The sequence below is a fragment of the Haliotis rufescens genome, unplaced genomic scaffold, assembly GCF_023055435.1.
Source record: "Haliotis rufescens isolate VD_foot unplaced genomic scaffold, xgHalRufe1.0.p SCAF_57, whole genome shotgun sequence".
Lineage (NCBI taxonomy): Eukaryota > Metazoa > Mollusca > Gastropoda > Lepetellida > Haliotidae > Haliotis > Haliotis rufescens.
In genome coordinates this window covers 1,348,191-1,375,468 of record NW_025964301.1, presented here as the reverse complement: position 1 = coordinate 1,375,468, position 27,278 = coordinate 1,348,191, and the positions used below count along the sequence as shown (strand labels likewise).

The window sequence follows — 27,278 nt, the reverse complement described above, 5'->3', positions numbered from 1 at the left end:
GCCAACTCATTGTCAGCATATATTTTCCAAATCCTTTCATGTTCTTAATCAAGGAGCTCACGTGATTTGATGCATTTCGCGATGTAAGACCCGTTTTGTCACAATATAGATCTTGATTATCGATCAGATCGTTTTGACTGGGCGCCACAATTTTGTGTGAAGCAAATGTGATTGCGATCTGATTGGTCCATTCGAGAGGCTTAGAAGGGACATACCTGGTAATAGCCACTGGTGGCGCTACGATCGAGCCCAGTAATTCCAGCCTAGTTGGGCAAGGTTGAGAACTGGTCTTTTATAGTCAGTTAACTCTCTTGCCATTGGAAGATGACAAGTCTCATTCACAGAGCTCCAGATAAGCTTTTGGTGTTGTGGGTATTTTACCCATGCATTTTAAAATCATTGGGTATCAGTAATTCTATCTGGGTATTCAAATTTCTGTTACCCACTAGTTTTTACACATGTGGGTATTTAAGTTAAATGATTAAAAACACTATTCATCTAGTCCCTGCAAACTGGTGTCGTGAGGCTTTATAGGACTCAAAAATACCACGATACTTCCACAAGAAATGATCATGATGTAACTGTCATCGTGGAGTTTGGCAAGGTTGACGGATTGCCCGTTTATAATTTCAAAATAAGTTTCTGATTTGCTAATCGAATACGCAGTGTTACTTCACAATATTTTGATGATACGCACAAGTTTTATTTTTGTAGCGTATCTGTAATGTTCGTTGCATATTTGATACACTTGGATTTTATTTTACTGCATATTTCTGCATTTCTGATGCATATTTTACGCAGATACGCAGCTTATCTGGAGCTCTGCATTCACATTGACAGTAATATAACGAATGAGGCTAAGTAATGTTGGTGACGGCGAGTTATTTGGATTGGTGACCATGATCGGCAGCTGAGAGTGTCCAGGGCCTCAGTCCTTCCCCACACTGAAACACATGGAGTGTTTCCTTCAGCAAATAACTGTTCGAAATGTGCCTCTGTTCACCCAGCAGTGAATGGGTACCCGGTAGGATGAGATGGTAATGTGGCTGTTAACCTTCTAGCACCTCACAGGCATATGGGTGTATACTCCTTGGGGAGCTGAGAATGAAAATTGAGTGCACACTGATCTATTGAACGGAGTAATAATGTCTCGCTTTGAACATGGATTAACCATGTTTGGTGCTTCATTAATATGCACATTATTTTTATTAATTTTTTTTCCACTGTTAGTTGTGTCCCTTTTGTATGCCTGCAACCTATTATTGTGGGTTCGAATACCAGTTCGCCCTGATTATGTTTCTAGGGCTGTCACAATTGTCGGCAACATGTAATATTATAAATCTAAACATTCTTCTTCTCTTCTCCTTGAAGAGTTCACAAGTCTCTGGACGAGGATCTGTGTCTAACCCTGATTTTGTTTTCATTATATAAAACAAAACATAATAGTTTCTTCATTTGTTTATTATTTCATTTCAGCTTAAAAAAGATAATAGTCTTGGTTCTCAGGCACCGCCTGCTTCATCATAACGTTAACCGCACGTTTCATTTTTATTTCCGTTTTAAAAAAAGCAAGACAAAATCCTTAAATATTCCAAGTCCAACAGTAGTCAAATACTGTATTCCAGTATTTTACTCATCAAGGAGGAAGGCACTTTCCCAGGTTGATTGTACTCAACTGTTTATTTGGTTACATACTAATTTGAACGAAAAAGAGGGGAAAAGACAGTGCCCGCCCGCACTATGGTTTGAAAACACTTTGCCTGAGAACCAATTCTTTTACTTTTTAAAGCCTTCTGTTTGTGTCTTGCGCCTATACATTGCACGCTTTACATCACTGCCAATATACAAAACTGTACACAAGCAATAGTACTGTATACAAGCAATAGTACGGTACACAAGCAATAGTACTGTACACAAGCAATAGTACAGTACACAAGCACTAGTACAGTACACAAGCACTAGTACTGTATACAAGCACTAGTACTGTACACACGGAATAGTACTGTACACAAGCACTAGTACGGTACACAAGCAATAGTACTGTACACAAGCAATAGTTCGGTACACAAGCACTAGTACTGTATACAAGCAATAGTACGGTACACAAGCAACAGTACTGTACACAAGCACTAGTACAGTACACAAGCACTAGTACAGTACACAAGCACTAGTACTGTATACAAGCACTAGTACTGTACACGGAATAGTACTGTACACGGAATAGTACTGTACACAAGCAATAGTTCGGTACACAAGCACTAGTACTGTATACAAGCAATTGTACGGTACACAAGCAACAGTACTGTACACAAGCACTAGTACTGTACACACGGAATAGTACTGTACACAAGCACTAGTACTGTACACAAGCAATAGTTCGGTACACAAGCACTAGTACTGTATACAAGCAATAGTACGGTACACAAGCAATAGTACTGTACACAAGCAATTGTACTGTACACAAGCACTAGTACAGTACACAAGCACTAGTACTGTACACACGGAATAGTACTGTACACAAGCAATAGTATGTACATCAACCGAATATTAACAGTACACATATCTGTACATACATAATACAAGCAAACAAGTGGTTACTGAGTATAACAAGATTAATTTCATTTGGCACATCTGGAGATGTCTAAAAGTTGACACATAGTAGAGGTGTGGAAAATCAATGCCGAGTTGGCGCATCATGAGACTGTCTGACAAACAAACAAAATGAGCTTACGTTGTCCACAGATGTTAAAATGTTGAAAGCCTTTGATCACTTTGGATAAAATATTTGTAACAATTACTGAAGATGGTGGACACATCCCAAGTATGACAACTCCAACTGATGGCAGTGAACAGTTTACTTCCAAGTTCTGAGTTTGACCAAGTTGGTTGATCGGAGTGCAAAGTTGTCAGCTGAGCAACATGTTGTAAGAAGTTATGGCAGATCAGTGTCCAAACAAAAGTCGTCAGTAGTAACATACTGATTTCGTGATAAAAACACTATTTTGGGTCAAGTAGACATCTTTGCATAAGTGAATTTTTACAGTTTAATTGTCCTGGGACGAGTTCACAATTTTGATATTTTGGATAATCCACATCCCTGCATAGGATTTGTAATGCCATTGACGGAAGTTTGTTCCCTCTTGGGTGTTCTTATGTCAAGTTGGACAATTGAGTGAGTTTTACGCCGCTTACAGTATTCCAGTTATATCACGGCGTGTCAGCTTAATGTTTGAGGAAAGCCTGAAGTGATGCAGGTCTCAGACGTTTACCACTTCGGTGAAACCCACGAGCACAGGTATGGTGCTGACAAACCTAGAAACATAATCGGGGTGAACCGGGATTCAAACCCACCATCATAGGTTTCTGGCGTGCCCAAGGGACGCAACTCTGCACAGCGAATCGTGGCACCTTAGACGACTGGGCCACCCGTGCCCCTGTCAAGTTGAACTAAGCATGCTAATTATTACATCCATGTGGACATAAGTTAACACCAATCTTAGGCCTTATATTAGCTTGTTTACAAAATTCAATGCAGATGGTCAAAAATAAAATATAACAATTTTATTTCAACATCCAGATTGGTACTGCTACTAATGGGAAATGAAAAAAACAAAACAAGTGTTTTGGGTTTTTTTACAAAATGAAGCTTGTGTTTTTACATTATAATTTTTTTGGTATGTATTTGTCACGAACATCGATGATAACATCAAAGTTTTTTCCATTTCACCTAATTGTAAAACAGTTGGCCAAAAGTAATTTTTCTTTCTTTCCAATTTCAATTTTTTTTCATCGGGTGATCAGTCTTGTAAACCAACTAAAATCAACTATAAGGCCTCATTGAACAATAACACATGGAGTGAATGCCACAGTCAGCAATATTACAGCTGTATCACAATTAAATCCAAACAAACAGTGGTCAGTAGTGTGGTCTACAGTCCATCCGTGCTGGGCACGGTGAAACAGGTCACACACTGTCACAACCAATGACCTCTTTAACTAATTGTATGCTATGACAAGCACAAGGTGCTAGGGGGACATCTGTGACATGGAGTCACCACAATGTCAAAAATACAATATAAAGAGCTTTAAGAATCTGCCCGATTAAGAGCCCTGAACCTCTCCACACAATCAGTCCAGAAATTGTCAACCTGTCAACATTCTCTCCTCCACAATCAGTCCAGAAATAGTTAACTTAACATTCTCACCTCCACAATCAGTCCAGAAATAGTTAACTCAACATTCTCACCTCCACAATCAGTCCTTAAATTGTCAACATTCTCACCTCCACAATCAGTCCAGAAATAGTTAACTCAACATTCTCACCTCCACAATCAGTCCTTAAATTGTCAACACTCTCTCCTCCACAATCAGTCCAGAAACTGTCAACCTGTTAACATTCTCTTCTCCACAATCAGTCCTTAAATTGTCAACATTCTCTCCTCGATAATCAGACCAGAAACTGTCAACATTCTCTCCTAATCAGTCCAGAAACTGTCAACTTGTCAACATTTTCTTCTCAAAAATCAGTCCAGAAATTGTCAACCTGTTGTCAAGATTCACTCCTCCACATAATTAGTCCAGAATTGTGTCAACCTGTTGTCCGCGTTAGAGCAGAACACCCGGAAGTCTGCAAGCATCTTGTCCTGAAAGTGTTCATCTCCCGTGTTGCCAGAGCGCCATCTCTTGGACAACATGAAGTTCCATGACCACAGAAAGCCAATCTCAGACTGAGGCTCATCGGTGAGTGTACTGCTTGTCTGCCGAGCGATGTAGTCCTTATGGAGGTCAGAGGAGGATGTCTTGCCAAAACTGGAGGAATAAGGAGCCTCGATAGTTATGGGAGAGGATGTCTTGATGTCAGGAACCAGGATAAACATGCCGCCAGTGCAGTGGACAAACTGATAGCGGTATTCATCCGGGGTTCGAACTCGGTGTAGATCTGTTTTTGACTCGGGCATCTCAACGACAGCTCGAAGAAATCCGAACCTACAAAGAATACAGCTGTCATCAAATACAGAAAGGACGGGGGAGGTTTATCTGCTGAAGTATATTTAGAGTGGATTCATTACATTTTTTGTGTTTACTATTTTAAAAGTTTGCTTTATTTAACCCAACCAACATTTGACCAGATATATTGATATTTGCTGCATGCATGCTTTAGAATGACATTTGTTGTGTTATCTATATAGGATATTTTTTATTGGTACTAATAGTTGGTATATATCAAGTTTTGCCTGACAAGCCCAGTTTTCTTGCCTGGGTTTCTTTGTACTGACCAATTAAAGACACTGTTTCTTTTATTGTGCTTTCCAAAGATAAGTACATTAATAACAACCAATTTGTACTTAACACCAATTCTCTCCTCCCATAGCTTACACTTCCTTCCTCTGCACATAACATCATATTGCGGGGAGCTATTGATGCTCTGCAGCAATCTCTACTTGTCTGCTTTAGTCAGCAGTATCTTGATGTTTTTGTTTTGTATTTCATCTTCAAACCAACCATAAATCCATAAACCAAGAGATAACAAGAAAACCGTTATCACTATCCCCCACCATGGGAAGCACACTAGAAGTTTGTCTGTTCATATAGAAGTGAATATACATGGACAAAGGGTGGGTTACTCAAGAACAAAATTACGGCATAATATTTTTAACACTGTCTTGACAAATATCTCAAATACGCAATGTTTCAGTTATGTAAACTTGTCAATAATAATAATAAAAATGGATCAAGGGTGCTAACTTTGGAAAAAAAGGTTTTCATGGCACCAATCTCTTAGCTCAGTGTATACAAGAAGCTCTTATAAGCATGCAAACTTCCATGTAGTTTCTCAGGATACCTTGAAGACAGGACGCACAAAAACTAAAAATGTAGCAAGGGACGTAACTTTTAAAAAAATAAAATTGATAGCACCAATTTTCGAACTCAATCTTGACCAGTATGTCTTAGATAAGCTTGCAAAGTTTTATTCATGTCACTTCAGGAGTTTCTGAGAAAACTTGTTCCCATTACAGATACTATGCACTATGTTATCAACATGTTATCAAGGGCCGTGAAAAAAACCCAATAATGATTGGGCTAAAAAAATAATAATAGTCTTGGTTCTCAGGCACCGCCCGCATCATCATAAAGTTCGCTGCACGTTTTATTTTTATTTAAATTTAAAAAAAAATATATATAAAAAATCCTTAAATATTCCAAGTCCAAGTCCAACTCATCGAGAAATACATTTATGTAGGGAGGCCCTTTCCCAGGTTGAATGTACACAATTGTTTTATTGGTTACACAACTGTTTATTGGTTACATACTAGTTTGAACACCCTTCCAAAAAAAACACTGCCCGCCCGCAATATATTTTCAAAAACCGTTGCCTGAGAACCAATTCTTTTATTTTTTTAAGCCTTGGCAAGAACTTTTTAACCATCTTGACAAATATCTCTAAGATAATAAAAGCAGTAGTTTCTGAGGACACCGTTCTTGTGCAGTATGCATTAAGTTGAAAAGCATGGAGCAAGGGCAATAACTCTGTAAAAAATTAATTTGAGACACCAAAGTTTGAACGCATTTGAGATCGTGACCAGTATCTGTGTAGAATTTCATTTCTTTTACTAAATAGTTTTTTTAGGAAACTTGTCCCCATTGAGAAGCAGACAGCTGGAAACACATGGAAGAACTCGGTTCCCATACCCCCTGACCTACTTCATGGTAGGGGATAAACAGGTACGGAGGTTCTCCTTTATTCAGCGGTATAACAGTTAAAGACGTGCCAAAGTAAATATTTTGTATAAAAAGACATAACATCCGATAATTGGACACAAAATATTTTCTTAAAATCCTCAAAGGATATATTCATACAAATCGAAAGTGATTCAAACATTATTAATTCACGGAATCCACTAGCAGTGTCGCTGACCTCTGAATGATGGCCAGTTGAAACTGGATGGTTTTTGTCTGCTGAGTCTGCTCATCATGCTCTGTGAACAGAAATAACAACAACAATAATAATGATAACAGTAATAGTAAATTGTATCATGCATGATTTAAAAACCCAGAACCATCGACGTACTGTCCCTTAAACAGGCAGTTCCAAATGGAAATTAAGACAGCACTAACAGGGTGTTCTATACATGTTATGGATTTTGATACACGCTGTCGTTTCTGAGCACCATGGTATCTAGATCCAATAGGATCTACTATGGAGGGAACACTGGTACTCTGTGTGAGTGATCAAAATTTTGATATAAGGCAATTTCATTAAAATCTCATCCTAGTTCTCGCTATCGCTAAACAAAGATCTGAGGACATCCCATTAAGGGTCACGTCAGAACGACCTTTCATCCAACCAATCAGAGTGACGCTTACCAGATCATGAAAGTGATAGTTGGAATGTGTCTTCTAATCATGCAACCACGAAATATTTAACAAGGGGTATTCCGAACGATAGTAATGGGTTTTATGATTATATCCATACAATCTAGGCTATCTATAAGCCATTCCAGAATGTTCTTATCAGTTTTAATTTTTTTAATCGAGAATACGTCAAAATATGTTTCGAAGCGTAGTCACCAGTTTGAAACAAGGGTCGTAAAGCTAGAGAAAGCTGCCTTCTGATTGGCTAATGTCGATTTCTTGTCAGTCATTTCATTGGTCGGTCAAAATTCGCGAAAGGTCGTTCTGACGTGACCCGTAATGGGATGTCCCCAGATCTTTGTTTAGCGGTAGTGAAAACTAAGATCTGATTTTAATGAGATTGGATATAAGGATACACACATCATCTGAGCACATCACATTACAAAGCATCTGACCTGAGAATAAACCGTTCTCCTGAAGACTGTTGACATTGAGTGGTACAAAGATAGGTCCTCGTAGTGGGTCAGAGTTCTGTGTGTAGGGCAGAGCGAAGGGATCAACCGGAACAGGCAGAAGGTGGAAGCCGCACGATGTCGCCTTACGAGCCCAGCTGTACACCTGGTAGGATCAACAAAGGGAGTTAATCGGAGTCACAGCAGTTCGTTGTGCAGAGTTGCGTCCCTTGGCTGTACCAGAAACCTATGACTGGGTTCGAATCCCAGCTTTCCCCTGATTGTGTTTTTTGTTTTGTCAGCAACAAATGAACTATCGTTGGTTTCACCAAAGTGGAAAGTGTTTAAGACTTGAATCACATCAGTGAGTGAGTGAGGGAGTTGGGTTTAACGCCGCTTTTAACAGTTCCAGTTATATCACACACTCATAGGTTTCTGGCGTGCCCAAGGGACGCAACTCTGTACAGCGAATCATGGCGCCTTAGATGACTGGGCCACCCTTCACATCAAACTTTCCTTGGATTATAAACTGACATCTAAACATAATGGTGAGTGAGTTGGGTTTAACGCCGCCTTTAACAGTATTCCAGTTATATCACGGCGTGTCAGCTCAATGTGGGAGGAAATCCCGAAGTGATGCAGGTCTCAGACGTTTACCACTTCAGTGAAACCCACGAGCACGGGTGTGGTCCTGACACTAGTGACAGATCTAACAACATAATCAGGCTGAACTGGGATTCAAACCTACAATCAGGTTTCTGGTGTGTCCAAGGGATGCAACTCTGTACAGTGAATGTAACAACAACAACAATTTGCATATTAATAATGCACCAAATCGAGTTAACTCACACCCTAAACCTTGCTCAAAGTGCTACATAAATTCACGGGTCAAAAGATCAGCGTGCAGTGGACTTTCATTCTCAGCTCCCTGGGGAGTATACAACCTAAGCTGCTCTGATGTAACTGAAATACTGTTCAGAGGGACATTAAAAAAAACTAACTTACCCACATAAGTACTGTCAGAAATAGAATCAAACTGATTTTGTCCTTCAATCATTTAGAATTTAATTAGTAGCATATTTCCCAATAACAATTTCTAATTTGGCCTTTGATCTAAACTATCAAAGCATGTATGGTATATCACATAGCATATGGGTACACATCTTCCCGGGGCAAGACAGTTAACTGACTATAAAAGTCCAGTTTCCACCCTTGCCGAACTAGGCTGGTATTATGGAGTTACGTTTTGGCTGGACTAACGAGTCTATGCATAGTCCAATCAAAATCTCGCAACGAAATCGAAATCCTGTTCGTGGGATTTGGATCTATTGCAAGATTTGCAAAGCATGTATATCAATTTGTTTATTATCACAAAACTACATTATGATATGATCATGGGTTTGATTCCAAGATCGGTGATTTCATACAGCCTCTATTCTAAAAATAGTCTGCTTGTAAATAGCATAACTTCATACGCCATGCATGCTCGAAGTGCTGCATTATTTTTACCCCAATGAAAGGATCATTGTGCACTAGTTTTTTTAATTCTCAGCACCCTGGGGAGTATGCTTGTGAGTTGCTAGAAGGTTGATAGTCACAGTTCCATCTCATCCTACCGGGTACCCATTCACTGATGGGTGAACAGGGGCAATTTCGAACAAGTTCATTTGCCTAGGGAGACAGCACATGTGCTACATGTGCTTCAGTGGAACTAACCCAGGATCTCACCTTTTGGCGTATCATGTTTTTTCACAATACATCATTATTTAAGAAATAAATGAGGGCACTCTGCGTGATTTATTCTCCCTGCAGTGTTTTATTGTACAATAACAATTCACACTAATCGGTTATTTCTAATATGAGATATCAACATTATGCATAGCCTCTTTAAGGATGTTAGTAAAAAGTACACACTTTTGTAATATTTTCCCGTATTTACAGAGCTGCAGATATGCGTAAAATGCATAAAATACACCCCCAAAATATTCAAAACCCAATTACTTTCAATTAACTTGCGTACAGAAACACATGCATCAAATGAAAAACTCAAATGTATAAAAACAGCACGCGTAAATACCCAATGACTCCCTGATTACAATCCAACCTCGGCAAATTCAGACAAGTCCATTTTATGAACAGGGGGCTACATTTGGTATTTCCTGCATATTCTCACAATTCTCATGGCGTTTTTGTGTATTGCCCTGCTACATCTATGGGGAACAACTCATTAGACACTCCCCTCTCAAAATAATGTTGTCCAATCTACGCCACCAAGTTGCAAGCACATGTTTAAATCTCCAGAAATGACATCATGTCAGAACAGTGTTTTATCGTGTAATAAACCATGCTCCGTTCTTCATTGTTCTTTGCGATTTATCGTGTAGACATCTTATATTATATGAAAACAGGTTTGAATCCCAGATATGTGATGTCACGCGGCCCCTCGTCTCACCAGGTCACCAAGAAGCCCGCCTGTCGCCACCATCCACTGTATCTGTAGTTCGAAGGCACAGTGGGGACTGTAGTAGGCATGGTACCTTGCCGTTGCCCACTCTGTCCGCTCGCTCCGACTGCTGGTGTCTACGTCCACATTGACGTACTTGTGATTGCGTGTTGCTGTAATAATAATAATAATAATAATAATAATAATAATGTACATACACATCATGTGATAATTCCACATCCTAATGTATGCTACATTATTAACCCTGTCAATGGATGTACAGTGTGCACTTGATTTTCATTCTCAGCTCCCTGGGGCGCATACCTTACTACCCATAATGCACTCAGCAATTGCCTGCCAGAAGTACTGAGTTTACAATCAGGGATATATCCCTGGCAATATTCCAGCTATAAGACGGCCAGTAATTAATCAAGTCTGGACCAGACGAGCTAGTGGTTGACATCATGAGCAACGATAGGCTTACCGTATTCGACGTAATAAGTGCCCACGGTGATATTTGCTAATATATTAGTGAACATTCCCATTTAGCACTCCTTCCGATTGATCAATGTACATAAGACTTATTTATTCGTGTATAATTACACTTGTGTGTTATATGTACCCTTAATAAGGAGCAATTGAATTCTGGAAAATATATCTGTCGTGTATAATAAGCACAGACTTTTCTTTTGTATCATTTCAGGCTGTCAGCATAAACAACAAAATTTACTATCTTTCAACTCAACATTTTATTCTAATAAGGGCCCCCTGTTTCTAATTTTGAAAGTGCCCTGGGCGCTTATTACGTCAAATACGGTGTCAAAATGGACTGTAGGTGATGTGCTATTTGTTCCATGGATGTAACAAACATGGATATAGTGTTATAACAACAACAAACAGATTTAGTGCACAAGTCATTAAGACAAATTATATTAGAAGTCCTAAATGCTCTATTCACGTAAATGAAATATATGTATATATTGTACATTCATTTAACATTAACAGATCATTTAGGACTTTTTTGGTCCCAAATTTCAGTAGATCATCGAAGAAAAAAATTCTAAAAACTTTTTGATTCCTCCAAAATGTTAAAGAGGTCGAAAAGAAAAAGAAAGAATTTTGGGTGGGAGTTTTTAAGTCAGATTTTCTACAGGCTTTTTTAATCATTTCTTTACATCGGTAACACCATGAAGGGGTGTTTTTTAAACACTGATTTCGGTCTGCAGAAGAACAAACGCTGACAATTTTTTTCACATTTAATTTTTTAGCAATCTCTTAAAGATCTTAGTTCTCATTACTGCTGAACAAAGATCAGAATGACCTTTCATCAGATGAGTCAGAACGAATGAATATGCATGAACTTCTCTAAAAAGTCCTGTCGGTCAATCTAAGTCAATCAAACAACGTTAATGTGCAGTGCCAAGTAAAAAACAGTTAGATCATGCGATACAATACACCACAGATGTAGTGTAACTGTTGCTTTCATGTCTACTGCATGATGAGTTATTACAGTGAGTGAGTGAGTTGGGTTTAACGCCACTTTTAACAGTATTCCAGTTATATCGCAGCGTCAGCTTAATGGGGGGGGGGGGGGAAGCCCGAAGTGATGCAGGTCTCAGATGTTTACCACTTCGGTGAAACCCACGAGCACAGGTATGGTGCTGACAAACCTAGAAACATAATCGGGGCGAACCGTGATTCGACCCCACAATCATAGGTTTCTGGCGGGTCCAAGGGACGCAACTCTGCACGGGAATCACAGCGCCTTTGACGACTGGGCCACCCATGCCCCTGGGTTATTACAGACAACCAGGACAAAGAGGTGATATCACAAGAAGAACCCATACTAACTACCAAACCTTTATGTATTGAATTGCAAGCATTAGACTGAAATCCCCAAAACATTGTCAACACCATATTGTTAGAATTGATAGAAACAAAACCTCTTGAAAAGTCAGAAAACATCAAAATATTTTTTATATATTGGCTGATACACATACATGGGCAGAAGTCAAAAGCTTACATAGTCTAAACTATTTTCAAAGCTTTGTAGAAAAATCCTTGCAACTAAAAAAGATGAGAAAAATACATCCAACATTGAAGACGCTCACAACATCCTCCATGCAGAAGAAATGCTAAACAAAATCTTGGTGCATAATTTACAGATCTATGTGTAGGAGTGGTTAATGGCTGAATTCATTTCAGATAATTTATTCTCTGGTAGATTCAAGTCCAGCTATAGCTGATGGACAATTCCAATATCTTGACGAATGCACCCCCACCTCACAAATCAACTCCCATCCTTCCCCCATCTCATCAAACCTATATCCATTACCCCCACCCATCCCCTCCTTCCCTATCCCCACCCACCCTATCCCCATCCATCCCTATCTCCTCCTTCCCTATCCCCACCTATCCCCTTCTTCCCTATCCTCACCCCTCCCCTCCTTCCCTTTTCCCACCCATCCCCTCCTTCCCTATCCCCACCCACCCTATCTCCACCCATCCCTATCTCCACCCCCACCTACCCTATCCCCACCCATCCCCTCCTTCCCTATCCCCACCCCCTCCTTCCCTATCCCCACCAATCCCCTCCTTCCCTATCCCCACCCATCCCCTCCTTCCCTATCCCCACCCCCTCCTTCCCTATCCCCACCCATCCCCTCCTTCCCTATCCCCACCCATCCCCTCCTTCCCTATCCCCACCCATCCCCTCCTTCCCTATCCCCACCCACCCCCTCCTTCCCTATCTCCTCCTTCCCTATCCCCACCCATCCCCTCCTTCCCAATCCCCACCCATCCCCTCCTTTCCTATCCCCACCCCTTCCTTCCCTATCCCCACCCATCCCCTCCTTCCCTATCCCAACCAATCCCCTCCTTCCCTATCCCCACCCCCTCCTTCCCTATCCCAACCAATCCCCTCCTTCCCTATCCCCACCCACCCTATCCCCTCCTTCCCTATCCCCACAATCCCCTCCTTCCCTATCCCCACCCACCCTATCCTCACCCATCCCCTCCTTCCCTATCTCCTCCTTCCCTATCCCCACCCATCCCCTCCTTCCCTATCCCCACCCATCCCCTCCTTCCCTATCTCCTCCTTCCCTATCCCCACCCATCCCCTCCTTCCCTATCTCCTCCTTCCCTATCCCCACCCATCCCCTCCTTCCCTATCCCCTCCTTCCCTATCTCCTCCTTCCCTATCCTCACCCATCCCCTCCTTCCCTATCTCCTCCTTCCCTATCTCCTCCTTCCCTATCCTCACCCATCCCCTCCTTCCCTATCTCCTCCTTCCCTATCCCCAACCATCCCCTCCTTCCCTATCCCCTCCTTCCCTATCTCCTCCTTCCCTATCCCCACCCATCCCCTCCTTCCCTATCCTCACCCCTCCCCTCCTTCCCTATCCCCACCCATCCCCTCCTTCCCTATCCTCACCCCTCCCCTCCTTCCCTATCCTCACCCCTCCCCTCCTTCCCTATCTCCTCCTTCCCTATCCCCACCCATCCCCTCCTTCCCTATCCTCACCCCTCCCCTCCTTCCCTATCCCCACCTATCCCCTTCTTCCCTATCCTCACCCCTCCCCTCATTCCCTATCTCCACCCATCCCCTCCTTCCCTATCCCCACCCCCTCCTTCCTTATCTCCACCCACCTATCCCTACCCCATCCTACCCTATCCCCATCCCACCCATCCCCATCTACAACACTACAAATCATCAGAATATTTATTGTTTTTCTATTCATACAGACACAAGAATTGACAGGGTATTAAATATTTGTCTTAACCGTCATTCATATTTTACATCAAAATACACATATGAACATCACCTATGCAAAAGCCATTACTAAAAAGAACACAACACAACTGATACTGTCATTGATGGACACAGAAGTAACACACATTGTTACTGTGTAACCATCAACCTGAAGCACTTACAGAAATGGCTAATATCCTGACAACATACACGATCTAATCTACCACACCAAAATGCACCCTTCCTAAAGCAGTGTCATGAATGTCAGATGGTAGTCCATACACCCTTCACCAAAAATAGACTCTCCCATTTTCAAAAATTGCATTATATTTGGCTATACCCAATGTTTCTAGGTGTACTAGGGTAGCATCTCCTCTGTCTATTACATCTTCTATATCGCCACTACCATCTACACTAGCACCCTCCAACCAGCAGTACTCCACCTACCCCTGCCATGCTCTGCTAATATAATCATTCCATCTGTCAATATTCTTGAATTTCAGAGTAAGGCTGCCACACATAGGGAGAATCTCTTCTGGGTGTATTTTGATATATTTTATATCAAAAGACACAAGGGTGAGATTCTACTTTTATCATCCAAAACTAGCTCCCACAGGAGATATCGCTTGGGTGAGATCAAGTGAGTGAGTGAGTGAGTTGGGTTTTACGCCGCCTTTAACAGTATTCCAGTTATATCACGGCGTGTCAGCTTAATGTGGGAGGAAAGCCCGAAGTGATGGAGGTCTCAGACATTTACCACTTCGGTGAAACCCACGAGCACGGGTTTGGTGCTGACAAACCTAGAAACATAATCGGGGCGAACCGGGATTCGAACCCACAATCATAGGTTTCTGGCGTGTCCAAGGGACGCAACTCTGCACAGCGAATCGCTGCGCCTTAGACGACTGGGCCACCCGTGCCCCCGGGGTGAGATCAAGCGATATCTACACTGCAGATATCGCTGCAATGAAATTGCATCACAATGCTTTGCAGACCATTGTGACATCATTGGTTACCATGACATCACAATCAAATGACATCACTAATGGCTCTGCTACTGAAGCTGTTAGCAGTGCTTTTTACACTTTAAACTTATTACTGTCTACAAACTTAAAAAGTTTGCAGAATGATGTTGGATGATAAATAGAATCTCACCCTTGTGTCTTTTGATATCAAATATAGCAACACTCTTCGATAAAGTTTAAAACTCCTCGGCAAGCCTCCGAATTAAACTTTTATCGACTCGTGTAGATATATTTGACATCAAAAGTCACTTGGGTGAGATTCTCCATATCAACCCAAATCATTCTTTGAATAAACGCTGCCATTTAGAAAGTGATCAAATGTAACAAATGTTATATTTGGGATAACGCTCTCTTTGTTTAGTACAAATTCTAGTATGTTTTGGGTTGAGTGCCGTCCGTCTAACCCACTCAGCCACCGAGGCTCCCACAAAAATGAAAGTCTGACAACTGGTAGTCTAGATCATGTACTTTGCATACCCCTCTGAGAAGTGCAAATTGGCATGGCTTCTAGGCAGAAAGCTGTGAACACACAATGCAATCCAAGTTGTCGGACTTTCATTTTTGTGGAAGAAAAGTGGGTTAGATCACTGACGTTGTGCTCTGGTGATGAGGTGCCTCACTCTGAGAAGTGTGGGTTCGAATCCTGGAGATGACTCAACCCCAAAAGTACTAGAATCTGTTCTTTACAAAGAGAGTGTTTTCACAAATATAACATTGGTTATAAAATCATTCTTCTAACTCTTTTGACATTGTAATGTAAAAAAATGTGTCTTGAGTGTAAAAAGTAGAGCTAACCTGCTTCAGTGGCAATGAGATTACTGTTGTTTTTTTATTGTGACATCACAGTAACTGATAACATCACAAAGGTTGGCAAGGACTTATCGATATCGCCTGTGGAAGCCAGTTTTGGGTGATAACAGACATCGCCCATTCATTGTCTACTTTGTCTTGATCAATATTTTTACATATTTTCTCACATACCTAGTCACAAGAGGCTATTCGTGAGGGTTGATTTGTTATTAATTTACTACAGAAAATAAAAACAAAAATATATAATAAAACATAGTTTCAATCCCCGCTTTGTTTTTTCTATTGTGTGTGTTGCAATGTTCATTAGCCAACCTTGCTCGTTTAATGTTCTGTATGCAGAATAGAGTAACATGGTGCGGAATGAGAGTAACCTCCCTTCATACATGTCTGAACATGCTGGAAAAAGACAGACTTCAAACGAAAAAGTTTTCTTCAATCATTGACCATGTTGTGTATTTACAATATCATCTAGCAAATCTATTGGGGCGAAAACATGTAAGTTTGCATTTAAGGGAATAATTAGTCTGTCATACAGACCCTGACACAAATATATCCTATACAGCCCATGCAAGTCTATAATGTTTGGCAAGTCTAGATTACTGCAGTATCAGGATGAAGAGAGTCTCTGGGCTCCTTAATATTATATTTTTGTAAAGATAATTTAACAACTGTTTTTCTTCTGTAAGATAGGTTAATTTCAAAGACTAGATGTTAGTCTAGGGAATAATATTTTTCCCAATTTAATTTGTGTTCCTTTTTCCATTGTGTTAGGAATATCGGATCTGTAAACAGATCAAGGGATATCAACAAATTGTCTCATGGAGCTAGAACAGCTCTAACATATATAATACTGAAAAGAAGTTAAAGAAAAAAAAAAATTCATATTAATATTCTTAATCTAAGATTACTTAATCTTAGTCTCTTACTTAGTCTAGACAATGACAGATTAACTATAGTAATATGAAAGAATCGGTGGTTTTTAACTTCTTTTCAGTAGTATATAACATGTAACATTGTGTAGCCAGGGATTGGACAAAAAGTATGCAAGTTCCCTCAGACTAGGAACACAACAGTGGACGATAAAGACAACAATACCGTTGTGCAATAAAACAGATCCTGTGGCTAGACAGCTAGACAGGTAGACAGGTAAGCGTGTCTAGACACCATGTAAGTAAAGGTGTGAGTTAGCTTACCCTCCCGATTAGATAATGCTTACCTTTCTGAGCACAAATGTTCAACTTGCCTGCAAACAACAGCTTAATGATCACACAGTTGAACATCACCACACAATCAGCATTAGGTCAAACAATACAACACGTCTAAGATATTTCTGTTTGAACCGGACATTAAATCAGACAACAAGATGACAAAGACATTTACCTGCATGAACTTAATAGTTTAGAAGGTATTAACCTGTCAGGGATTTATCTAGACTTGCTCAGAGGCTGATATTCGGCCTCAAGTCTGCAGCATGTTGATATGGCCAGCGTTAGAAACAAACTGTTTTAGTCCACTAGTCCTTGTAATGATAACATACAGCTTGCTTGTTGTTTGTTTGTTGTTTAACGCCGCACTCAGCAATATTCCAGCTATATGACGGCGGTCTGTAAATAATCGAGTCTGGACCAGACAATCCAGTGATCAATATCATGAGCATCGATCCACGCAATTGGGATCGATGACAACCAAGTCAGCGAGCCTGACCACCCGATCTCGTTAGTCGCCTTTTACGACAAGCACAGTCACCTTTTACGGCAAGCATGGGTTGCTGAAGACCTATTCTACCCCGGAATCTTCACGGGTGTTTAACATATAGCAAAACCTTGGCAAAAAGGTGAATTTCTATTAGTCCTAATGATACCTTAACTATTGGGCAGTTGGGCAACGACTATAGGACTAGTGCCATTTTCTAATGCTGATGGTAAAAACTAGGTCGACTTGTATTTCACTGAAAGCAGGTCCAATAAATAGAGTGAGTGAGTTGGGTTTAACGCCACTTTTAACAGTCTTCCAGTTATATCACGGCGTGTCGGCTTAATGTGGGAGGAAAGCCTGAAGTGATGCAGGTGTCAGACGTTTACCACTTTGGTGAGACCCAAGAGCACGGGTATGGTGCTGACAAACCTAGAAACATAATCGGGGCGAACTGGTATTCGAACCCACAATCAAAGGTTTTTGGCGTGCCCAAGTGACGCAACTCTGCACAGCGAATCACAGTGCCTTAGACTACTGGGCCACCTGTCCCTGTAGGTCCAATTAAGAAGAAGAGGTGCAATGTCAAAATAAAATGTTAAAATACCTTTGAAAATTAGAAAATAACTTCAGAACATCCCAATTTTGAATAAAATAGCATTTGTTTCCCCAATTACTTGCCAGGGCATTTAGTTTCAAATTTAAAATAAAACCCTGTCTGAATTAGATTAGTTCAGATGACATGGTTATTTACCTGTCTGAATGAAGTTCCTAGTTCAGACTCGAGTATTAATGTCTAAATCAGACTAGTTCAGGCAAAGATATTTAGTTGTTGAATGAAGTTGCTAGTTCAGACAAGTATTAATCTATCTAAATCTCTCAATCAGACTAGTTCAGTCAAAGATATTTAGTTGTTGAATGAAGCTTATATCAGTTCATACAAGAGTATTTGTTGCTTTAATTCAGAATAGTTCAGATGAGGATATTTTCCTGTCTGTATGAAGGTGATATTAGACATACTGTCGGAAACTGATGTTAGTCCAAGTGGCAGGGATGTGACAGACGCTTCAGATGCCATCAGTAACTGTGACTGAACAGGACAGGTTCAGACAACATGGATATTTGTGTCTGACAGGATTAATTAGTTCAGACGATGAACAGATCAACCAAACAGGCATTTTCAAATTGCATTGAACTGAATATTACTTGGCTTGATAATTGCCAATCTGAATAGATGTCGTATGAACTCGACGAATGAATCAACCATCAGTAGTTCACACCTTCATCCAGATGACGGAGAACTTAATCAGTATGGACTGACTGAATATTTCACACTTACAGATATTTCTGGGAACCAACATGTCCACAAAACATTTTGAAATAGTCAATCTCATTTGTAGATGAGAGGGTTGGATTATGAAGGGACTGCGTGAGACAGAATTGTCTCATTTGTGACCAACTCGTGTTATTCCGGGACAACCTGAATAGTGACTCGTGCCCCTCTCGTGGCCAATTTGCGACTGGGTTCCGTCTAAGCGCAAACGGACATAAGTAAAAGAATTGTCAACTCGTTGCGTAACGATTCACGTATATTTCCCCCATGTCATATATATTCCAGATGTTATTTAAAACACATCGTGACTTACAGTATTTTTTACAGTGTGACTGAACACATTTAACTGTACCTAGGGTATATCATTAGATGCAAGACATGGGTAAAATAAAAAATTAATCCCTCGAGATTTTTTGATTGAAGTTCTTGATGTCATACACACATTCTGATTGGATTGTCATATTTTCGCTCATAACTTTCTTCGATAGGGGGATGTGTCTTCTTGAAGGTTACGGAAAGAGGCGAGTGGTGACGAATGAGAATTGACTTTCATTGAGACTAGACTTACAAATTATGGATATCAAAAGTTAAACAAACATGGCTGTTAATAGCACTGAAACTGCATGCTGTACAACTAGTTATCAACCTTAAAAACAACATACCGGTGCCATCTTAACTTTTAATTAACTATCAATTTTACACAAAACAGGTGATCTAGACCTGCTTTGATTCCAATATTTGGCCTCAAGTCTGCAGCAAATGTCAGTAAAAATTTGTAAATTGGAATTATAAATGTCCCAATTCACATGTAAATTATCTGGTACTTATAACTAATGTTATGGGTTGTAGAGGTAACTGTATATCACTGATAATAGGGCCAATACAGAGGGAGAGGCTTTGATGCTTAGTTTAACATTATTGCATTGAATTTAAACGATAAAATACCTCAGAATTTAGGAAAATAACTTTAAAAAATTGTTCATATTAACTGACAAACAAGATGTGTTCATACCAGAGTCTATGAAAATTTAGTTCTTAGTGATTATTTTGATTGATTTGCATATTATTTGCGTGAATTAAGGTAGAAATGGTATTTTTGTATTTGAGTAGAAAATTCATAACAAACATAAAAAGTTTGGGAGTGAGTAAGTGAATATGGTTTTACGCCACTTTTAGCAATATTTCAGCAATATCACGGCTGGGGGACACCAGAAATGGGCTTCACACATTGTACCCATGTCGGGAATCAAACCCGGGTCTTCGGCGTGACAAGCGAACACTTTAACCACTAGGCTACCCGACGGCCCCTGAAAAGTCTTGGACATTTGGCAGCCATGGTCTCAACAATGACTGGCTTTCCACCTCTTGATTGTACCGGTCACATGTTGGTTGTACCGGTCACATGTTGGTTGTACCGGTCACATGTTGGTTGTACCGGTCACATGTTGGTTGTAGCAGGTCGACTCACCTAGCTGTTGTCCCCAGCCCTGCTTGTTCAGGTCAGACTCGACCCGCCAGTCAACGTGGGCTTGGAACTCTCGCTCCGGGCTGTTGCCACTCGGGAGGTAGAACGTGTCCCGTTTCGGGGCTTCTTGATCAACATGGAGCACGGTCACCTCACAGAACTCGTTCTGGAAGCACATGTTGTAGGGGCACGATGTGTTGGGCAGGTTCAGAATGTCTGGAACAGACAATGAAGAAAAACGTATGACATGTCAACCCTACACAGAAACTGAACTGAAGTCACGCTGTTCTGATGAAATAATTTTACCAACTTGTGTGTGCGTGTGCGTGCATGCGAGCGTACATGTGGGGTTTAACACCACTTTAAGTCCAAAAAAATAATAAACCTGGATCTCAAGCACCGCTCACATCATCACAAAGTTGGCCGCACGTTTCGTTTTTATTTCCAATTTAAAAAAAGATTTAAAAAAAAAGACACTGCCCGCCTGCACTATATTTTCAAAAAACATTTCCTGAGAACCAGTTCTTTTATTTTATTAAGGCTTATCAATATTCATCCCCGGCCGCGTCATACCAAAAGATGTTAAAAGATGGTACTTGTTGTTACCCTGTCTGGCGCTCGGCATTAAGGGGCTAAAACAAGGACTGGTCGGCTCGCAGTCAGTATACTGTGTCTGAGTGGAGTATTCATGTTAAACTGCGGCATGGTATCTCAGTGAGCTAGCACTATAAATCATCCTCAATCCAGACTAGTACAAGCAGCCACTCACACACGTACATGCACGTCGCTATATAAGTGCAATAATTCTTTGAGGCGACGTTAAACCCAATTTCACCTCACATTACCTTATCAATATTCAACTACCGGTAAATGATGGCAGCCTCCCACTAATCGAGTTGGAAGCAGACGATCCAGTGAATGATAAAGTAAACAAAAAGCCATGCCATCAACCAGTGTGACCCCGTGTGTGACTCACCAGGCTTCCCTTTAGCAGGCGGGATGAAGTACAGATAGAATCCGAAGATGAACTTGTGTTTGGGGTTACCGGATGCATGGAGGATCAATTTATCATCCACCAGTTCCTGCAAGGGATACAAGCAATATAACAGCAATACAAATATACACATCCACACAAGCAGCTGCATAGTCAAATGTGGAAAGGTTGTCACTGAAGAAATATGAGGGTTGATAGATAGTTCTAAGCCTAGTATAGAAGGAATTGTGTATTAAATAGTGAAATCTTTTGTTGTGAACATTACATGATGTCATAGAGGTATATCCACAAAAACTTGAGTCAACTGAGCAAACTGTTTTGATGTGACAAGTTTGCAAAATAGGCAGGGGTCTGTGACCTTTTGAAAATGGACAAACCACACAAGCAGACGCTCTATCCACTACACCACAGAGTTGGTCCCCGGGCAGACGCTCTATCCACTACACCACGGAGGCCGTCTCTGGGCAGACGCTCTATCCACTACACCACGGAGGCCGTCTCTGGGCAGACGCTCTATCCACTACACCACGGAGGCCGTCTCTGGGCAGACGCTCTATCCACTACACCACGGAGGCCGTCTCTGGGCAGACGCTCTATCCACTACACCACGGAGGCCGTCTCTGGGCAGACACTCTATCCACTACACCACGGAGGCCGTCTCTGGGCAGACGCTCTATCCATTACACCACAGAGGTGGTCTCCGGTCAGATGCTCTATCCGCTTCACCATAGAGGCGCTCTCTGGGCAGACACTCTATACATTACACTACGGAGGTGGTCTCCGGTCAGACGCTCTATCCACTACACCACGGAGGCCGTCTCTGGGCAGACACTCTATCCACTACACCACGGAGGCCGTCTCTAGGCAGACGCTCTATCCACTACACCACGGATGTGGTCCCCGGGCAGACGCTCTATCCGCTTCACCATAGAGGCGCTCTCTGGGCAGACGCTCTATACATTACACCACGGAGGTGGTCTCCGGTCAGACGCTGTATCCACTTCACCATAGAGGCGCTCTCTGGGCAGATCCTCTATCCACTACACCAGGGAGGTGGTTCTCTAATTTGCGTGTAACCCAGTGAGACAGCTGACATACCTGCAGTTTGTCCACAGCATCCTTAGTGGTCTCAATGCCAGCCACATTCATCTGGCACCACAACACTGCCTCCGCCGAGATGAAGGTGTTGATGGCCAGACCGGGCTGCTTGGGCAGGAAGGCCAAACCAGTTCTAGAACAATGACAAAGAAAGGTGAGTGAGTTGGGTTTAATGTCCCTTCAGTTATATCACGGCATTACAGCTTGATTTGAGAGGAAGTTCAAAGTGATGCTGGTCATAGTCAATAAGAACTTATATATGCTTGAATGGGGTTGAAAGATCATGGATCATAATGCAGGCCAATCTGGGATTCAAACCCATGATCACTGTATCCTTGCATGGATAAGGGAAGCAACTCTGCACAGCAAGGTACAGCACCCTAAACCACTGGGCCACCTGTTCCCCCTACTCTAGTTGCCAGGTGTCAATACATTCCCTGTTCAAAGTTTCACTTTAATGAAAGAGTGACCTACTTCAACAGGTATAGAGGTTTAAATAAACTACAAGTACCTGCCGTATCCCAATTGTGTAGATCGATGCTCATGATGTCAATCATTTAATTGCCTGGTTTAGACTCGACTATTTACAGACCGCCATCATAGAGCTGGAATATTGCTGTGTGTGGCATTAAATAACAAACATCAAAATGAGTCCTCAGCAACTTACTGTGCATCTGTGAAGGCCTCTATCAACTTGGCTGCGGAGGTGGCTCGAGACAGACCGTCTTCCTTGGTGCTGCCCTTCTGACTGCAACAGCCCCAAGTCACCATACACACACAGATACAAGTGACTACCATAGGTAATACCCACATTTCAAATATTTGACTACCGTTGGACTTGGAATATTTAAGGATTTTTAATTTTTTTGTTTAAATGGAAATAAAAACGAAATGTGCTGCAAACTTTATGATGATGCGGGCGGTGCCTGAAAACCAAGACTATTATTTTTTTAGCCTTAACACTGAGATCTCCTGAAAATGATGTCAACTGACAGGTTCAGGCTTGTAGACTCAAAGGTTCTTAGCACAGAGTTAGAAATTAGAATTGTGTCACTTGTGTTCATGAATTAAAACACATAACTCACAACAAACATCATACAATAACCAGCGTATCATCCTACTTTGGCCGTTGACACAGCTGCAAAGAGTGGGGCCATATATCCTTCTCAAAAGAACACCCAATTCGTTCATATGACCATAGTTAATCTTTCATGACTTTTGATTTCATCTTATATGAAAAAAATCAGGTTTTATTTTGAGTAGTATATATTGACTGAGGGGACCAAGAAAATATTCTCTGAAGATGATTATAATTATCTAGTTTAAAACGGGGATAACTACAGTCCATTTGCTGCAAAATCGTACCGATGAAATGCAAAAAATATATATATACTGTATTCGAAGTAATAATTGCCCACAGCGATAGTTATCTGAAATCAACAATATGTCTTAAATGGTGTGAAAGTCATTTTATGTCCATTTCAGACATTGTCATGAAGTAGAGAAAAAGTTGTTTAACAAACAATCATGTAATTGTTGGTGTTTTAATACAGGTTGTTACAAGGGGCACTGCACTGTAAACTGAACAGCCCAACATTCGCACGTGAAATTCGCATGCGTCAGGCAAACCTACTACTGCCTTTTCTGTAATAAAATCCTGTCAAATGAAAAGTCTAAATCAGAAGCGTGAATTAAATGATAGTTTGTTGAACAACGTTTTCTACACTTCATGACAATGTCTGAAATTATGGTGATGAGTTGGTAGGGACAAATAAATAACTTTCATGACAGAGGCAAATTGTTGCTGTCGGATTTATATCTGTTTTGCATTTCATTGGTACGATTTTGCAGCAAAAGGACTGTAAATATGGATAAGTTCAGACACAACAACAGTATCTACATATCCGATGTTTCTAGTTATCTATTTCTACTCAACAAGAGTTGACTACTAAAGTACTAATGTTCTACAGGTCTCTGTGTGTGGCCTATTGCTGATGTGGCTCTAAGCAATACTCCCTCCCTCCCTCCCTCACACATTCACTCACTCACTCACTCACCCACCCACCCACCTGTCTGCCTCCTGCTTGCCGGGGCTGGTCTCTCCACTGCTGGCTGACCCGTCCGGCTGGAGCTGTCAATGCCATCAGTCAGTATACACACATGTATGCATACATCTTCACGAGGCAAGAGAATTAAGTAACTATAAAAGTCCAGTTTCCACCCTTGCCGAACTAGGCTGGTATTATGGAGTTACATTTTGGCTGTACTAATGAGTCTATGCATAGTCCAATCAAAGTCGTGCAACGAAATCGAAAACCAGTTCGTTTCGTTTTTTCGGATTTCGGTCGATTGCAGGATTTGCAAAGCATGTCCACCGCCAACTTGGTGTCAACAGATATTTTCTAAATCTTTTTGTGTTTTTAATCAAGGTGCTCACATGATTTAATGCACTTTATGATGAAAGACCCGTTTCATCACAATATAGATTTTGATTATGGATCAGATTGTCTTGACTGGGGCCGCCATTTTGTTTGAAACAAATGCAAGTGATACGAAAGGTGGAATCTGATTGGTCCATGGGAGAGGTTAAGAAAGGACATAACTCGTAATAACCACTGGTGGCGCTACAATCGAGCCCAGGAATTCCAACCTCGTTCAGCAAGGGTGGAAACTGGACTTTTATAGTCAGTTAACTCCCTTGCCTTGGGAAGATGGTATGCATAACAGTCTATACAGTTCGAGACTTTAGGAGATAAATATTTGTTTTTAAGGACCCGAAAAAGCAGCATTGACCTCATATAAAATCTACAATTGTTTTATTACATACTGAACAAAAATGATAGGGATAATTAACTATTTTTACATATACACATTTAAAGAAAATCTTCACTACAAAAATATCCCCCGAAATATTCATGACCACTAGCCTTTTTTAGTTCAGAATATACAAAACAGGCAAAAGCTGATTTAACATATCAAACCATGATAGCTAGACATTTGATTGGCTTAAACTTCGGGTTAATTTCGATTCTATTTTTAGTACCTCAAGTCAATATCAGACCTCACTTGGAATCAATATGCATTTCTGTCGAATGAGATGTGATTGCTTCTGGGCTAATGAAAACGAGTGTGCTTCCCTATCGTAAATATCAAATGTTAGGAATTAAAATGCATTATGTTTGCCAACTGCTCACATAATACAAATATTATTCCTAATCTGTGATATTTATGATATGGTTGCATATCTGTTGTCTTGCGAGGTAGCAGGGATATTCCAGCTTGTGGATGGTGGTCTGTAAATAATCAGTCTGGACAAACCAGTGATTGATATATTTCAGATCTGAGTCTAAATACAAGCACCTAACTTTGTTTTGATTACCAACTAAGCACATGAAATAATCAGTAATGGATGACACAGGTTTGAGACTTTGCGATGATACAATACACGATAACTTTTACTGTATTGATACCCGACAATACACTTTCAAAAATAAATTACTTACTACTCATTTAGTGACCCCCCCACTGATTTTTTTAGTCAAATATCACAAAGTGTATTGTAATTAGCGTTTCAAGTTCACTCCTAAGAATACATGTTACAAATACCTACTGCAAAATATTTATAGTCAAAAGGTTTCAAAATATGTGTATCATGAAATGTATCATACCGTGACCTAGGTATCATGATACGTATCGTATCATAACTTTGATGTATCGTTTCACCCCGAGTTTTTTGTCTACTGCTGCACTTAGCAATATTCCAGCTATGTGACGGTTGGGGTGGTACTGACTGACCTTTGACCTGCGAGCTTGGTGGGTGCGCTTGAGCTTGTTGATAGTCTCCAGGTAGCGGACGAAGCCTGAGATGAGTGTCTTTACCTCCTGTCCGGACCTCTTCTCATAGATGTCGCATCTGACAATATACATTATTGCATGTTTGTTTGCAATATTCCAGCTATATGACGACGGTCTGTAAAATAATCGAGTCTGGACCAGACAATCCAGTGATTGACATCATGAGCATCGATCTACGCAATTGGGATCGATGACATGTATCAACCAAGTCAGCGAGCTTGACCACCCGATCCTGTTAGTCGCCTTTTACGACAAGAATTGTCACCTTTTACAGCAAGTATGGGTTGCTGAAGACCTATTCTACCCCGGACTCTTCACGGGTCCATTTTTGCATGTACCAGGGAATCTCAATGATAACAATAACAAGAAAACAGCATCAGAAATTTGTTTGTTAATATAGTAGTGAATAATATGAAGTTAATGTTGAAAAGCATGTAGCATAGGACATAACGAATATATTTATGGCACAAATTTTGAACTTAGTCTTAATAAGTATCTCTTAGATAAGCCTGTAAAGTTTCAGTCATTTCACTTCAGTAGTTTCTGGGAAAACTCAGGCCTCAAAGTTTAAATTTTTACAAAGTATTTTTTTCCAGGTAGCCAGTGGCAAAATTAAGAAGTCAAACCAATTGTGTAGGTAGCCAAAGGCATTTGAAATTATCTTTTATCAAATAACTATTACATGTATATGTCATAGCACTAGTCTTGAAATTGTATATTAGTGGAAACTGTACTTGAGTTTTGTTATTAGTGACTCGAACAATGATGCAGTTTATGTTACTAGATGCAGACGTGTTTATTTTTATATCTACAGATGTGTAGCAATAGATTTAGTCGCCACAAGATTTTTTTCAAGGTAGTCATTTGGCTACCTCTGAATTTTAGACAGTAGACAAATTGAATTTTAGGTCCCATTAGCGATCCTTTTAATCGCAACTTTAAGGCCTGAAACCTGTCCCCCATTGCACACACGATGCACTTAGTAGAAATACCAAAACATCAAAAGGC

The 27,278-nt window shown here is 40.7% G+C and overlaps 1 protein-coding gene across 6 annotated transcripts in view; it reads right to left on the bottom strand.

Moving 5' to 3' along the window:
• Nucleotides 1-2,877: 2,877 nt before the first annotated feature.
• Nucleotides 2,878-27,278, bottom strand: part of LOC124137815 (GATOR complex protein Iml1-like) — an 83,698-nt gene continuing 59,297 nt past the window's right edge. For 2 of the 6 annotated variants that reach the window (XM_048385367.1, XM_048385369.1), the window contains 11 exons: nucleotides 26,211-26,328; nucleotides 24,485-24,546; nucleotides 23,083-23,163; nucleotides 22,416-22,548; nucleotides 21,300-21,405; nucleotides 20,327-20,539; nucleotides 17,050-17,076; nucleotides 10,258-10,421; nucleotides 7,809-7,971; nucleotides 6,917-6,977; nucleotides 2,878-4,986 (listed from right to left, as the gene is read on the bottom strand). In XM_048385367.1, coding sequence (XP_048241324.1) covers nucleotides 4,557-4,986; nucleotides 6,917-6,977; nucleotides 7,809-7,971; nucleotides 10,258-10,421; nucleotides 17,050-17,076; nucleotides 20,327-20,539; nucleotides 21,300-21,405; nucleotides 22,416-22,548; nucleotides 23,083-23,163; nucleotides 24,485-24,546; nucleotides 26,211-26,328 — 1,558 coding nt within the window. In that variant the 3' untranslated portion in view covers nucleotides 2,878-4,556. The remainder of the gene's footprint in view (nucleotides 4,987-6,916; nucleotides 6,978-7,808; nucleotides 7,972-10,257; nucleotides 10,422-17,049; nucleotides 17,077-20,326; nucleotides 20,540-21,299; nucleotides 21,406-22,415; nucleotides 22,549-23,082; nucleotides 23,164-24,484; nucleotides 24,547-26,210; nucleotides 26,329-27,278) is intronic. The other 4 variants (XR_007218597.1, XR_007218599.1, XR_007218598.1 and 1 more) reach the window with 4 other exon arrangements.